The sequence below is a fragment of the Neovison vison genome, chromosome 1 (assembly GCF_020171115.1).
Source record: "Neovison vison isolate M4711 chromosome 1, ASM_NN_V1, whole genome shotgun sequence".
NCBI classification, from domain to species: Eukaryota; Metazoa; Chordata; class Mammalia; order Carnivora; family Mustelidae; genus Neogale; species Neogale vison.
The window spans coordinates 126,275,980-126,292,256 of NC_058091.1; the positions used below are offsets into that span (position 1 = coordinate 126,275,980).

The 16,277-nt window shown below is 43.3% G+C and overlaps 1 protein-coding gene across 3 annotated transcripts in view; it reads right to left on the reverse strand.

Annotated features, from left to right (window-relative positions):
* Positions 1–9,744: 9,744 nt before the first annotated feature.
* Positions 9,745–16,277, reverse strand: part of SERPINB6 (serpin family B member 6) — a 35,732-nt gene continuing 29,199 nt past the window's right edge. For all 3 annotated transcript variants that reach the window (XM_044257991.1, XM_044257980.1, XM_044257970.1), the window contains exons 4-7: positions 13,664–13,781; positions 12,425–12,567; positions 10,473–10,628; positions 9,745–10,282 (exon numbers count right to left, since the gene is read on the reverse strand). In XM_044257991.1, coding sequence (XP_044113926.1) covers positions 9,878–10,282; positions 10,473–10,628; positions 12,425–12,567; positions 13,664–13,781 — 822 coding nt within the window. In that variant the 3' untranslated portion in view covers positions 9,745–9,877. The remainder of the gene's footprint in view (positions 10,283–10,472; positions 10,629–12,424; positions 12,568–13,663; positions 13,782–16,277) is intronic.

Consider the following 16,277-nt stretch of genomic DNA (forward strand, 5'->3'; position numbering starts at 1 on the left):
GCCTCCCCACTGGAAGAAGAGGCCATCTAGGACTTTGACAGCCAGAGAGGAGAAGTCGATGCCAACCTTCAAGGCTTCAAAGGATAGGCTGACTCTTGTTAGGGGCTAAGGCAGCTGGTGGCTTGAAGTTGAAGCCAGTGCCCATTTGCCATTCCAGAAGTCCCAGGCCTTTAAGAATTATGCTGGGTCTGCTCTGCCTGTGCTCTGTAAATGGAACTACAAAGCCGGGATGACAGCATATCTGTTGAGAACATGGTTTACCGAATATTTAAAGCTCACTTTTGAGACTTAGTGCTCCAAAATAAATGACTCCTTTCCAAATATTCCTGCTTATCGACAATGCACCTGGCCACCCAAGAGCTCTGATGGAGAGGTACAAGTTGATGAATGTTGTTTTCACACCTGCTAACATAACATCCGTTCTGAAGCCTGTAGATCAAGAAGTCAACTTTCAGGTCAAGAAAGAAATAGATTTCATAAGCCTAGAGCTTCCAGAGACAATATTCCTCTGATGGATCTGGACAAAGTCAACTGAAAACCTTCTGGAATGGATTCACCATTCTACACACCCTTCAGAACATTCCTGATTCAAGGAAAGAGATCAAAATATCAACGTGAACAGAAGTTTGAAAGAAACCGATTCCCACCCTCATGGATGACATTGAGGATCTCAGAACTCTGGCGGAGGAAGGAAACTGTGGATGTGGGGAAACAGCAAGAGAAGTAGAATCAGAAGGGGAGCCTGAAGATGCGGCTGCACTGGGGCCATCTCGGGATTAAACTTAAATGAAGAGCTGCTTCTTACAGAGGAGCAAAGACCATGGTTTCTTGAGATGAAGATGCCAGTGAAGACTGATGAGATGACAAGAGAGGGCTTAGAATGTGACATGCCTTAGTTGATAAGGCAGTGACAGGGTTTGAGAGGATGAACTCCAATTTTAAAAGACGTCCTCTTTGGGTAAAATGCTATCAAACGGCATCGGGTGCTACAGAGAACTTGCTCATGAAAAGAAGTCAACCAATGCGGCCAATTTCATTGTTATCTTAAGGTACTACAGCTGCAGGCATCCCAGTCTCCAGCACCCACCACCCTGACCCGTCAACTGCCATCAAGAAGAAGGCAAGACCCTCCACCAGCAAAAAGTTTATTCACTCAAAGCTCAGATCATGGTTAGCAGCCTTAGCAATAAAGAATGTTTAAATTAAGGTATGTATATATATTTTTAGATACAATACTGTTACTGCATACTTCATAGAGTAAAGTACAGTGTATGCATAACTTTTATATGCACAGGGAAATTTAAAAATTCATTTGATTTGCTTTATTGCGATGTTTGTGTTATTATGGTAGTCTGGAACCAAAACCTCAGTATCTCCAAGATGTGCCTGTATGAGGAACTAACTTACTGATAGAGCCACAGTATATCTGTTGGCAAGGTGGTGTGCACAGTCACAGCAGCTAGGGACAGGTAAGTTCTTCTGGTCCCTAGTGTGGGTGGGAGAAGTATTTCATACTTCAACTGCCACTTGGTTGTGCTGTGGTTCCTGCAAGGTGTATGAGAAGCCACCATCTGGCAAGGGCAATTGGAAATATGGAAACTTATAGTTCAGACATATGTACAATATGTCTAGGAAAATAGAGGCTGACCAGTCCGGTTATGCTGTATTATAAAAAAATCCAACTATAGAGATCATAGGGGGAAAAAAGTTCTAAACTCTCGGGCAACAGTGATTTTAACATTCATTATGGGAATGAAAATCTATAGACATTTTCTTATTGTGTGGTGACACTTCTTTATTTTGCAGTAAATTGGTTCGGCAGGCAGTGGGATTGAAAATTAAGTACTGAGTTTTCCTATCTCAAGAAATAGTGTGTGTCATGTGCACAAAATCGTGTTTACCCTCCACTATAGTGGGTATTGTAGTGTGATCTCTAATCACGTGAAGACCCGAAGATGTTATCTATAAGAAAATACCAGCATTTTTTTTGAAGGGTAGAAGTTAATTTTTTTAAAAGATTTATTTATTTATTTGAGAGAGAAAGATAGAAAGTGAGAAGTGGGGAGGGGGAAAGGAGAGAGAGAATCTCAAGCAGACTCCCTGCTGAGCATGGAGCCTGATGCAGGGTTCAATCTCACAACCCTGAGACCGTGACCTGAGCCAAAATCAAGAGTCAAACACTTAACCAACTGAGTTACCCAGGTGCCCCTAGAAGGTAGTAGTTATTTTAGGAAGATTCCTCCCACAGATCTACTGAGATCTAATGAGTCCTGCTGCAGGGGGTACATACATATGTGACTTCATCAACTGACTTTTCATTTGATCAACTGATTGTTATTCTAAATGAGCTTCTGTCATTTCCAAAAAACAAAGCCATATTTGAATGTGTTGGCTCCATTAGCAGAAGAAAAATTACATATTGCCAAAGCCAGTTTCATCAAGGCTTCAAATAAAAAAGCTATTTAAGGTTTTCCTTTAATGGGGCGCCTGGGTGGCTCAGTGGGTTAGGCCTCTGCCTTCGGCTCAGGTCATGATCTCAGGGTCCTGGGATTGAGTCCCACATTGGGCTCTCTGCTCAGTGGGGAGCCTGCTTCCCTTTCTCTCTCTGCCTGCCTCTCTGCCTACTTGTGATCTCTCTCTCTGTGTCAAATAAATAAAAATAAAATCTTAAAAAAAAAAAACTAAAAAACCCTTAACCTCTTTAAAAGAAAAAAAGGTTTTCCTTTAATTCCTGGCTAGAATCAAGTTTCAGCTTGTGGGAGTTGTGTCTCCCAGAGGTGAAATGAACAGTACTCTGAACAGATGCTTTTACAAACTTAGTTCAAATGTGACTCCATGAAGATTTCTGTAATGACAATATGAGTCAGGTTTGGATGGAACACACCGCTGTGTAAAAACGACTTTCTTACTAAATTAAAAACCTTTGGAGAAGAAATGACCTGGAGTTGGTTATGAGACACACAATTGGGACCGCATTAACAAGTTGCAACATTCTTGCAAGCAAGATATAATACATAGTTGTGCAAATTTACAAATACTCTTTATATAATCACAACAACAAACTATTTGTGACGAAGCCACTGTTGAATACAAAACCAGATATCTACTGGGCAGCACACGCTTTTCCTCTCTGTGCCAATCAGCACATGGAATACAGTTATATATGCTCTTTCAAAGAATGATTTTAAATTAACCTAAATGTCCAGTGATGGTGTCATTGAACTTTGAACTGAGTCCTCTAAATGCCAGGGCACTTCGTTCAAAATCAATTAGAAATGTTTGGTCAAAATATTCAAAGAGTGAAGTATTTAAATTAAAATCTTGATGGTCAACCCCATAATTTGCAAACAGGGAGATATCTCAAAGTTGTACCTACAAAAACATGGAAGCATATAATATGAGCTCGATAGCACGCAGGATTTCATTCTGAAATTCTACGATTAAATTTTGGAATATCTTGGCTGGTCGGAAGAATCTTTAGATACAGTTCCTATTTTTAACTGGATAAATTTATACTCCATATCAGAATCTGATGAAACAGAGGTCAAAAAATTTGCAGCATATAAATTTGGAGAAAACCTCAAAAAAAAAAAAAGAGTTACGTAGATAAATCATTTGATAAGTTTTGTCCTATACAAGTAATTGGAAAAGAAACACATTATGTGTGGAGGCAAAAAGACAGTAGTTATGGAAATAGTCTCACTGAAATATTTATACATTTTGTTGATGCAAAAATGAGCAAATCTTTTAAAATTTCTTAAACAAGAGAAAGAAGAGAGTTTTATTCGCACTCAAGTGAGGACAGCTGCCCAGGATACTCAGTCTTCACAAAGAAGAAAGTGCTCCTCTGAAGGATTGTGTAATCCAGAATTATACATGGTTTTTTTTTGTTTTTGTTATATCAAGAGTTACAAATCATCAGGACATAAGACATTCCAGAAAATAACAAACTTTATCTTACAGTTTTAGTATGGGCAAGGTTGCATGCTTTGAGGTGTGGGAACTTTGGGAGATTTTCACTCTTACCTTTAGTTTGAAATGTTTCTTCTAGGTTATTTGCTGACAAAGCAGACGGACATTGTGTGCTATGAGCCAAAATGGAGCCCATGCTTTGAAGTGTGCTAAGTCATTCTGATCCTGGTGAAAGTTAACGTATAGTTTCCCTGGGAGACCAGAGCGGGGCCCACAAACATGAAAGGTTGAAAACTTCCTTTATCAATTTTAATATAAAAAAAATAAAACTGAGAAGATCTTTATTTTTCAGAATTTGCTCTGAGCTTACCTAGGTCCCTCAGCATCTCAAAAAATGAGAGTTTGCTCAATTAAAAAAAAAATGCCATAGTCTACAGCAGCTCTGGCTACATAATTTGAAGGATCTGGTGCAAAATGAAAACAAAGGACATTTTGGTCAAAACTTTGAGGTTCAAGACAATAATAAGAGAGCATTAAACCAACTGTGAGCTCTTCTGAGAGGGACTCTGGATGGCTGCAGTGGCCACGGGCCTAAGAAGCCACGAGTGCTGGTCGACAGTCAGGAGCCAAGTGGTGATGACTATAATTTCAAATTTGTGAATAATACAACGAATGAAAATTCATTAAACATTTTAATAAGATCATATTGAAAAATAAATTTGAGATAAATACCAGTGATATTTCAGCAGATTCAGCTAAGAAGCAAATTAAAATATATTAATAGGTAGCAAGAATAATTATTCTGTTTTTTTTTTTAATTTTTTAAAATATTTATTTATTTATTTATTTGACAGACAGAGGTCACAAGTAGGCAGAGAGGCGGGCAGAGAGAGAGAGGAGGAAGCAGGCTCCTCACTGAGACCCGACCAGACAGGACCCTGGGATCATGACTCAAGCCGAAGACAAAGGCTTCAATGCACTGAGCCACTCAGGTGCCCCATCTGGTTTTTTAAAAAACATTTAAATAATCAGGGATGCCTGGCTGGCATGGTTGGTGGAGTGTGTGACTCTCGATCTTGGGGTTGTGAGTTTGAGCCCGATGTTGGGTATAGAGATCACTTAAAAATGAAGTCTCTTAAAAAAATAAGTAAAAATAAATAAACACTTAGATAATATATTTTTTAAATTTTGCCTTAATTTATATGTTAAATTTAATCTTTTGAAAAAATATTTTTAGAGACCATTTTGACAAGAATTATTTTTATTTTTTTTAACATTTTATTTTATTTTATTTTTATAATATATATTTTTTCAATTTATTTATTTTCAGAAAACATTATTCATTATTTTTTCACCACACCCAGTGCTCCATGCAAGCCGTGCCCTCTATAATACCCACCACGTGGTACCCCAACCTCCCACCCCCCTGCCACTTCAAACCCCTCAGATTGTTTTTCAGAGTCCATAGTCTCTCATGGGGAGGTGAACCATAAGAATTATTTTTATGTCCACTTTAATAAAAGCCAAGTTGGCAGTCAGTAAATCCATTTCTTTTTTTTTTTAAGATTTTATTTATTTATTTGACAGAGAGAAATCACAAGTAAATGGAGAGGCAGGCAGAGAGAGAGAGAGGGAAGCAGGCTCCCTGCTGAGCAGAGAGCCCGATGCGGGACTCGATCCCAGGACCCTGAGATCACGACCCAAGCCGAAGGCAGCGGCTTAACCCACTGAGCCACCCAGGCGCCCCAGTAAATCAATTTCTTAAAAATAAAACAATCAATTCTTTTCATGACCTCTTTCCTTTTCAGGTGTCGCAGTTTGGATACACCACATACCTAGCAAGGATATAAAGCATATACTTTGATATTTCATGTTATAGAGATGTGTATCAGTGTTACAAATGCTTTATGTACTCAAAAAATAATTCTATATTGCCAGAAAAATGTGTTAATTCTTCTCTAATCTGATTCCAGCTGCATGTTGATCTGTTTCCTGTAAGAATGGGGGAGGAAAAGAAAATGTTACTTCTAAAAAAGATTTTTAAAAGAAATATTTATTTATTTAGAGGAAGAGAGAGAGAGTGCTTGAGGAAGCAGGGGTAGGGGCGGAAGAAGAGGGAGAGAGAGAATCTTCAAGCCTACTATCCCCTGAGTGTAGAGCCCAACTCAGGGCTGGATTCCAGGACCCTGAGATCATCACCTGAGCTGAAACCAACATCTGTACACGTAACTGAGTGAGCCACCAAGTGCCTCTTAAAAAGAACATTTTTAAATTAGCTACAATGTAAGATATGAAACCATAAAACTCCTAGGAGAAAACATACAGGATGAATTCCTTGACACTTGTCTTGACAATGACTTTTTTTTTGGATTTGACACCAAAAGCAAGGGCAACAAAAACAAGAACAAACAAGTGGGACTACTTCAAACTAAAAGATTTCCATACCATGATGGTAAAGGAAATCATCACCAAAAATGGTTTCCTATGGAATAGTATGAAAAGGTATGAGAGGGTAATCTATTAAATGGGGGAAAATATGTGCATATTATACATCTGATACAGATTTATATAAATATAAAGAGCTCATACAACTAAATAGCAAACAATCCAATTAAAAAAATGGGCAGAGGAACTAAGCAGACATATCTCCAAAGAAGACATCCAGATGGCTAACAGGTACATGAAAAGATGCTCAGCCTCACTATTCATCAGGGAAATGCAGATCAAAACCACAAGGAGATGTCAACTCATAACTGTTAGAATGGCTTCTTTCAAAAAATATAAGAAATCCCAAGTGTTGGCAAGAAGTTAAAGAAAAGGGAATCCCTGTGCACTCAGAGGGATTGTAAATTGGTGAAACCATATCATCCAGTAATTCCACTTCTGGACACATATCCAAGGTAAATGAAATCAGTCTCTCAAAAAGATATCTGCACTCCTGTGTTGATTGCAGTGTTATTTACAATAGCCAAGACATGGAAACAACCTAAGTACCCTCTGATGGCTAAATGGATAAAGCAAATGTCACACACACACACACACACACACACACACACAGGAATATTATTCAGCCATGAAAAAGAAGGAAATCCAGCCATTTGTGACAACATGGAAGGACCTTGAGGGCATTATGCTAATGAAGTAAGTCAGACAGAGAAAGACAAATATTCTATGATCTCACTTATGTAGAGAATCTAAAACAAAACGGGGAAAACCCCAAATTCATAGATACAAAGAAGTGATTAGTGGTTGCCAGAGGTGGCAGATGGAGTAGGGGGTGAGTGAAATGCGTAAAGATGGTCAAACTTCCAGGTATAAGAAATAAATCTTGGGGTACCTGGGCTGCTCAGTCAGTTGAACCCCAGATTCTTGGTTTACTCGGGTCATGATCTCTGTGTCCTGGGATTGAGCCGCTAGTCAGCTCTATGATCAGTGCAGAGTCGGCTTCAGGATTCTCTCTCGGCCCCTCCCCCGCCCACCTCTCTCTCCCTCTCTCTCTAATAAATTTTTTTAAATCTTAAGAATTTTCAAAAAATTTAATTTTGGGGGGGTATAATTGTAGCAGGATGACTATACTTTTTAAAAAGAACAGACCCCACGTACCATACAAACACAATTCCACCATATAATATTTTCCTGATTATATAAGAATACATGTTCATTGTAGAAAATTTTTAAATTACTAGCTATATCTCCAAATAATAAGTAAAACTCACCTACAGTGCTAGAGCCTATTTTCAACATGTTAGAGTGCAGATCACTTGGAGCTCTTCTACTCACCAGGGCCCATTGGAAGGTGGATTATGGCTCAGGATGATACGGTCTGTAGGATTCAGGGGTCTGTCTCTGGTATCTGCCGCCTCCACCCTCAGTAATGCTGTAGCCTTAAGGTCCCTCTGAGGACCGCAGCAGAATCGAGGGGTGGGAGGCGTGGGCTCCCCAGTGTCCCTCTGGCCCTCCTGGAGTGCTGCCATCCCAGGGGATTCCTAGAGCCTGCTGTGGCACCCAGCCCTAGCTCCACACCCATGGCCCTGGTTCGGGGTCCAGTTTCATGTGTTCTCGGGGCTGGAACTGTCCTAGCCCCACTTTTGCAGATGAGAAAATAGAAGCAGAGAAATGAGACTTCCTGTGAGAGGCTGGGACAGTTGCTGCCCTCCAGGGCTGCTTTGCTGATCGCTGTGCTGTTGGGAACCCTGGTTTCCACGCAGCACCACAGAAGGCGAGGTTTGGAGGTATTAATACTGACCTCAGACCTGGGTTCTTTCCTTGGCTGGTTGCAAGAACTTGTTCAAGTTATTTAACCTTTTGGGCCTCAGAGCCCTCCTGGTTTATTCACTGCTGAGGATCAAGTAAAACCACCTGGGTAAAACACCGCAGTGCAAAGCAGGTGTTCAGTAAACATTTGCGAGTGGGTGAGACCAACACTTTCCTAGAATTAAACCCTAGGGTATTTTAGGTTGTAGATCCTACAAGAAGCACCACATGACAGAAGAGAAATGTCTTCTGGTTCAATCTCATAAGAGACATGGAAGCATTATTCAGGCGACTGTGCCTTTTACTAAAATTGTATGTTGAGTGACCCTTCAAAGGCAACTTGACAGCTAAGTGAAGGCGTTCTGGGCGAGCTCTGAGAGCAGCAAGTGTGTGTCTTCTACATGCCCTGTGCCTTCCGACGCGGTTAGGTTCTGTGTGATAGGTCTCCAACAGAGAAGAGCACTGGTGTTCGTTGTTATGATTTACTGTTGATGGGATCTCACAGTTCTCCAGAGAAAGGGCAGACAGACACCTTGAAACCTGGACGCTTGGCGACTATTACGCTACAGGACATGCAGCAGAGTGGACAACGCTGGTGACAGGGAGGGGGGTGCCAGCCACCTAACCAGCAGTCCCCCGACCAGCAACCCCTTCGAGCCCTCTTTCCTTTTCTCAAGCCACTCATTGTGTCACCTCTTCAGTCCCAGCCTCTCCCCACGGCTTGGGCACGATGGAGAAAGTGGACCAGCCACGGGAAGGAAATACGAATCCCATCAGTTAGGTTCTGATCGCATCCACACAGTTCACGGATGAAGTCCTTGCAGCTGTCCCCAAAACACAGCACAGGTCTCCCCACTGAACCTCACGCATCAGTAGACTCAAGGGTCACTGAGCACAGTGATCACGTTTCTAGCGAGAACACAAGTGGCCACAGAAACCTTAGCCACCTTTTCCCTAATACTTGCAGTAGAACAAAAAAACATCAGTATTTACAGCTCAGGAAGTTGTTTTAGATGACACCACCATGAAGAGAACCTCTCTAATCATCTCTGGCCCCTGGTCACCACTTAGGGAGTTCAGAGAAACTGGATGTTGTCCATCTAAATGCGTGTGTGACCCCTCTGGCTGTGGGCTGCGCTAGAAAAAGCCACAGGGCTGGGCAATGGGACCTGTTTCTCACTGGTCTGAGCTAACGCTCTCCCAGCTCTGTGCTGGCTTCTGGAGTGCTTGCCACATGTGCGGGGCTAGAGCTCTCTGCAGGGGTCTCCAAGACCTGCTCCCCCGGCACCCCATCAACTGTGTCACCCTGGCCTCTCACTAATGTGCCACAGACCAGAGAAGAGAGAGGCACCATGAGTCCTCCTGTTCCTGCAGGAGAGCCACATTCTGCCCAAAGTGAGGACCTGGGGGCCTGGCAGGTGTGAGGGGGGAGGGGACCACACCGCTCTAATCAGCGGGACTGGCTGGCTAAGTGGCTGCCGCTGCCCTGCCAGTGAGCGCGCAGGACTGCCTGAATGGCAGTTTCCAATCCTCAGAAACATTTGAGACGTGAACACAGACACATACAGGAGTCCAGGACACAGTATCCCAAAATCGGGCCTTTTATTTTTGGATTGTCACCCAAGGTCACTTTGCATTGTAGGCACATTGTGAAGAGTCAGGAAAAGCAGGCCAGCAGGAGAAAGAGACCCAAATGGGGCTGACTATGTCCTTACGGGGAGGAGAAGCGGCCACAGAACAGGATGCTGTTGGTCTTGCTGTGCTGGATGAAGAAGAGGAAGGGGTGGTCGGCGCAGAACCGGGGCACGATTCTCGCACACCGCAACATCATGATGGCCGCGGTGGCCGCTGCGGCCTCCGTGCCTTCCTCGTTCACCTCCACGAAGGCCTTGTGCACCACCCTGGACAGATACAGGTCTTTCCCAGAAGACATCCCAGAGAAGTCTGCCTTGGCCGGCTCAAAGGCATCAGTTATGCCCAGAGAGCAAAGGACATTCTTCATGTCGTAATCCTCCGCCAGTTTAAATCTAGGGAGGAAAACTTCCACCTCTTCTTCGTCCAGCATGTCTGTCCTCGTCCACTCTGCGAATTTCTCATAAGTGAGTTCTTTCTCCACCTAGGAGAGAGTGAAGAGAGTTGAAGATGTTCAGATCTAGAACCCTGCTGCCCCCAGAGAACCATGTGCTGGGCTGTGAACGCTCTGGGCTCTGCACGACGAGGTGGCAGGAACGGGACGTCACGTGACCTTCAGAGGCAGCCCCCACAGCCCCTCCCGGCAAGCGCCAGGACTGCCCAGTGCTCCTTACCGTCCTCAGATCCATGTTTTCATCTGGAAGCATGATGATCATGTTCAGCTCTTTGCCCACATAGGGGAGCACCAGAATTTTGGTGAATATTTCTCCTATATAGGTCATTTGAAAGGTAGATTTTTTAAACATCATCTGCACAGGTTTCTCCTCATTCTATAAAGGAAACAGATAAACATTAAGTTGAACAGACCCAGTGGACACATGGGTCAAATGGACAGAATCAGCCAGTGGGGGTTCTACAAACAGTTCCTCGGCTGGCTTCTGGAACACTACCTCGGCCCCCTCTTCTGCCGGCCCATCTCCATTGCCTCAGCCTCCAAACACTGGGGTATTTAGGACTCAGTCCTTACACTGCTTGTCTCTCGGTGATCTCAACCTTGTGACTTTAAACAGAAATACCAAACGTGTACTTGTAGCCGGGACTCCTCCCCTGCACCCTAGACAGTTATGTTGCCGTGTGTTGTGCTTACTTGGCAACTGCATTTGGACAGTGAAGGAACCTCCAATGTCATATGTCACACTGGGCTCCTCACAGGCCCTTCCAGGTCTGCTCCACCCACATGTTCCCCATCTCAGGTGACAGCAATGCCACTCACCCCACCATCAAACACACCGGAGTATTCCTGACTCCTGTCTTTCACCCCACAATGGACTCATTAGCAAGTCGTATCAGCTCTGCTTTTAAAATATTTTCACAAATGAGATCAAATCATTCTTGGGTTGAGCACCTTTCTGTGGTTCTCCTCTACTCAAGGGAGTAAAAAAGCTGAAGCCCTTAAAGTAATCTGTGACATGACAAGAGCTCGTCCCCCACGCTCTCTGCTCCCATCTCCCTTTGCCTGTCTGCTACAGTCACAGGGGCCCCTGGATGGTTCTGCAGGCAAACCCAGCCCTGCTGACCCCAGAACTTGGATGGCATGCACCCTTGCGTCATTCGGGTCTTTGCTCAGTGAGGGCTGCACCCTGAAACTGTATCCCCAGCCCCAGGTTGGATCCTTCCCCTGTGTCTGTCTTGGAATCACTACCGGGGTCCCATACAGTCTATTTTCCCAGGCATGCCCACTCTCTCGCCCCCAGGAAAACGGCAGCTTCATGAGAGAAAGCGTCACCAGTTTTGCACGCACTGTGATGGGACCAGGCACCGCGCCTGGCCCCCAACCAGCACGAGTTGAACAAATGGATTGACAACTACAGGACCAGACAAAACAAACACATCCTACCAGGAGAACAGTGCACTCGTCACCAATGCACCCTGAGCCAGGCAGTAAGAAAGACCCGGGGCAGTGACTGCATCCTAGCCAGCAGCCCCCTCAACTTCCAACTTGCATGCAAGTATGAGATCCACAGTGGCTGTGAACTGGCCAAGCCCCAGGCTGCAGTCCCCGGGTCTCTGGGCAGCACATGACTCTGTGTCACAAGCAAGAAACTTTGGTTTCGGCTTTGCTCCTGTGCCTTGCCCACGCATGCCTGAACTGGCCTGAGCCATGCCTGCGCCCTCATTCCTCAGCGTCCCATTCACCTCCAGGGCCAGCCATCAGCACCCTTTTTCTCTAACAGGCCAGATAGTATATATTTTCAACTCTATGGACCATACAGTTTCTGTCCCAACTACTCAACTCTATAGTTGCAGCATGAAATACATAAGTAAGTATGGCTATGTTGCATTAAAATTTATTTAAAAAGTTCTAGAAAGCCAAGGAAGACCTTAAGCCTGACAACTGACATGGGATTTATGATTGTAGACAGAACACCTGGCAACCATAGCCTATGAGTATGCAGCTACCTTCGATGACACAGCAAAGGAGAAGGACAAGGCACGCTGGTGAGCCCGGCTGCCCAACTGCCTGAGGACGGACAGGGCTTGTGAGGTGAGCTTTCCTGCATGTTTTTAAAACCTGTGTGAACACAGGGACTGTCTCCAAGAATCTTTGTTATTACAGAATATTCACCTTGCTGACTTTAAATGGTCTTTCCATGGTCTGTGTTTTGTTAAACTGATTATCCCAGTTTCCTTTGAAATAGATGGCATTCACGAGAATCAGATTCGTCATTGGATCCACTGAACCCGGAGACAGCAACTCTGTAATCTGACCTGAAAAGAAGAATTAAAAAATCAGTAAATGAAAAGAATTGCAAGATGGTTAGAGAAAGACAAATACCACGTGATCCCATGCATGTGTGGAATTTAAGAGACAAAACAAAGGAGTAAGGGGGAAAAAAAGAGAGGGAGAGACAAACCAAGAAAAAGACTCTTAATGATAAAGAGCAAACTGACCATTACCAGAGGGGACCTGGGCAGGTGATGGGTTGAAATAGGTGATGGGGATTAACAGGGCACTTATCTTGATGAGCACTGAAGAATGTACAGAAGGGCTGAATCACTACATTATACTCCTGAAACTAACCTTACACTGTATGTTAACTAGCAGGAATTTAAATTAAAAAAAAAAAAAAAAGTTTCCCGATGCATGCACCTGGGACAATATTTAAATTGGGCAATCTCCTTGTGAAACACACAATAAAAAAAGTTTACTGTCCCCCAAATATAACCATGTAAGGGGATTCTGCTCCATAAAACAACAGCAGCAACAAAAACTTAAAAAGCCCTGGTAAGAAAAATACCATCACTTGAGCAAAACATAAAATGGACAAAGGAGTCTGTGTGGGATGAATTCCCAGGAGGTGAGACAGAAAGGAATGCCTGGCGCCTATGATCAAAGACAGGCACGTAAGGGACAGTCAGAAAGATGAGCGGCCGTGTGCGTGTCCAGGGCAGTGTCACTGAAGAGCCGCAGGAGGGGGAGGGCTTGAGTGAGGGTCCTACCAGGATGCGTGGCAGTCCACATGGCATGGGCAACACCGGGCAGGCAGATGGCATGAAGCCATCTGGCTCTTTTTCTTTACAGTATTTATGAAAAGAAGGTCTATATTAACAACAATGACAACCATATGGATTGTTCTAGAAGAGGAGTACTGAAGATTGAGGGATATCACAGACGCACCAATGAGACCAGGGAAGAGCTAGAGAAAATAAGCAAACACTGACAATATTTCAGAAGCAGATTTTAAAAATTTACAGTTATTCAGAGAAAAATGTCATTCCTGTTTACATGTGGATGGGCCTGGGAAGGACTGGACAGTGAGATCAATGAAAATACTATTAGGACAGAGTAACACTGTATTTTCACCTTCCGTCCTTTCGGCCACCCAGGTGTTGATGTGTGTCCTGGACTCTTCCGCAGCGGTATGAAAGTCGAGCTCTTCCATCTCTGCTTGGTAGAACTTGAGGCAGGAGTCTTTGAAAGACTAGGAGAGACACAGCAACGTAATCACATGGCTGCAGAAACAGTCAACACTTAGAGCTTACTTCTTCGTGGCGCCCAATCAGAATGTCTGCAGTGTTATGATTTACATGTGGGATATACAAGTATACAATACCATATGCCCTCACCTATTGATAACCTGTCACACTCCTGGGTGATTTCGACAACTTCTAAACATATTTGAAAATAAATGTTTGCTATTTAAATTACTGCTTCATAAGCCATGACTAATCAAACTGAAGTATGAGGAACTAACGAAAATCCATTCTTCAGCTACATTTAATCTTAGCGTATAAACCAAGTGAAATAGTGGTTTGAATATCAAATAAACATCGTGAGTTGCTAGATTTCTCGAGGAACTAGCTCTGCAACAGTGAGGCAAGTCCAGAGACACTGAGACTCTGAGGTTACTAGAGTATCATTCCTGGAGAGCCAACATGTTTGCTATGTGAGTCCCGCCCACAGCAAGAGCCACAGCTGCCTCCACAACATTCCAGAACAATGGACTGGAAACAAGGGTCTGCTGTTCCATACAACGGGGGAAGTGTGTGATCCCACTCCGCCCCTTCTACTACAACTCTCTGTGATGATGTTAGCAATGTTGTAAGTCTGTGCTGTCCCAAACAGTGCCTTGTGCAGCTCCTGAATACTTGAAATAGGGCCCATGCTGCTCAGGAGCTGAAGAGTGAACTGTAGTTTTAATTATTCACATGGAAATTCAAATAGCTACCTGTGTCTAGTGCCTACCACTTTGGATGGAAAGTTTAAACTATATTTTGTTAATATAGTCTGTAAAATGATGATGTAAAATGAACATGTACATCATGCCCCATAAAAGCAGAAAATCTGACAGAAAGTAAACGGACTGAAATAACCCATTTGTGGCCACTACACCCTACACACTACGGAATGGTTTCCCGACCTTTCTTTTGAACAGCTTACAGCTAAATATTTAATCCCCCTTTTCAGGACTGGTTTTCTAGTGCAGGATTTCATGCTTCCCCTTTGAGACAACATGACAGAGGGAATGGGGCACAGTAGCTACCAACGCTGTCCCGCAACTTATTAGCTGTGTGACCTTAAAAAATCAGTTTGTCTCTCTCAGCTTCCTTGTCTTTCCCTGCAAATGAAGATACGGCGTTGGTCTGAGGGCCAGGTGAATTCTTTTTTTTTTTTTAATATATATATATTTTTAAATTTCTTTTCAGCATAACAGTATTCATTGTTTTTGTACCACACCCAGTGTTCCATGCAATCCATGCCTTCACTAATACCTACCACCTAGTTCCCCCAACCTCCCACCCCCCGCCCCTTCAAAACCCTCAGATTGTTTTTCAGAGTCCATAGTCTATCATGGTTCACCTCCCCTTCCAATTTCCCTCAACTCCCTTCTCCTCTCCATCTCCCCTTGTCTTCCATGCTATTTGTTATGCTCCACAAATAAGTGAAACCATATGACAAGATACAGATGTAGTGAAAAGAAGGGCCATCTGTACCCCAATGTTCACAGCAGCAATGGCCACGGTCGCCAAACTGTGGAAAGAACCAAGATGCCCTTCAACGAACGAATGGGTAAAGAAGATGTGGTCCATATACACTATGGAGTATTATGCCTCCATCAGAAAGGACGAATACCCAACTTTTGTAGCAACATGGATGGGACTGGAAGAGATTATGCTGAGTGAAATTAAGTCAAGCAGAGAGAGTAAATTATCATATGATTTCACTTATTTGTGGAGCATAACAGATGAATTCTTCTCGTCAGGGCTGTTTCATACAACATCACTGAATTCTCAGCACGCTGCAGAGGTGGGCGGGGTATCATTTCATTTCATCCCCATAGCGTTTGAGCTCTGCCTATGTTGCCGCTCCACGGCGGCTCCGTGCCCCTGAAAACCGTATGAGTCTCTCAGGATAAGAAACTATTCTGGAAGAAACCTGGGCCCTGGCGTATTGATAACCTGTCACAGTCCTGGGTGACTTCAACAACTTCTAAACACATTTGAAAATAAATGTTTGCTATTTAAATTACTGTTTTATAAGAAATGACTAATCAAACTGAAGGAATATCTCATGGTATGCTGCGATTGGTACTGGATTCTTGGAACACTAAATAAGAAATAATTGAGAAACAACTGCCTTATATTTCAATATCAAAATAAGATTCAAAACATCAATGCTGGGGCACCTGGGTGGTTCAGTTGGTTAAGCATCTGCCCTTGGCTCAGATCATGGTCCTGGGGTCCTGGGATCCCGCACTGGGCTCTCCACTCAGGGGGAAGTTTGCTTCTCCCTCCCACTCTACTTCTGTGTGCACATGCTCTCTCGCTCTCTTTCTCTCTCAGTTAAAAAAAATCTTTAAAAGAAAATTTCACTTAAAAAAAAATCAATGCTTTTCTTAAATTATCCAATAGAAAAGAAAGAAAACTATAGAAAATCCACCAGTTCTTTTTGTTTATTCGAAGTTTTGTTCTTCTTT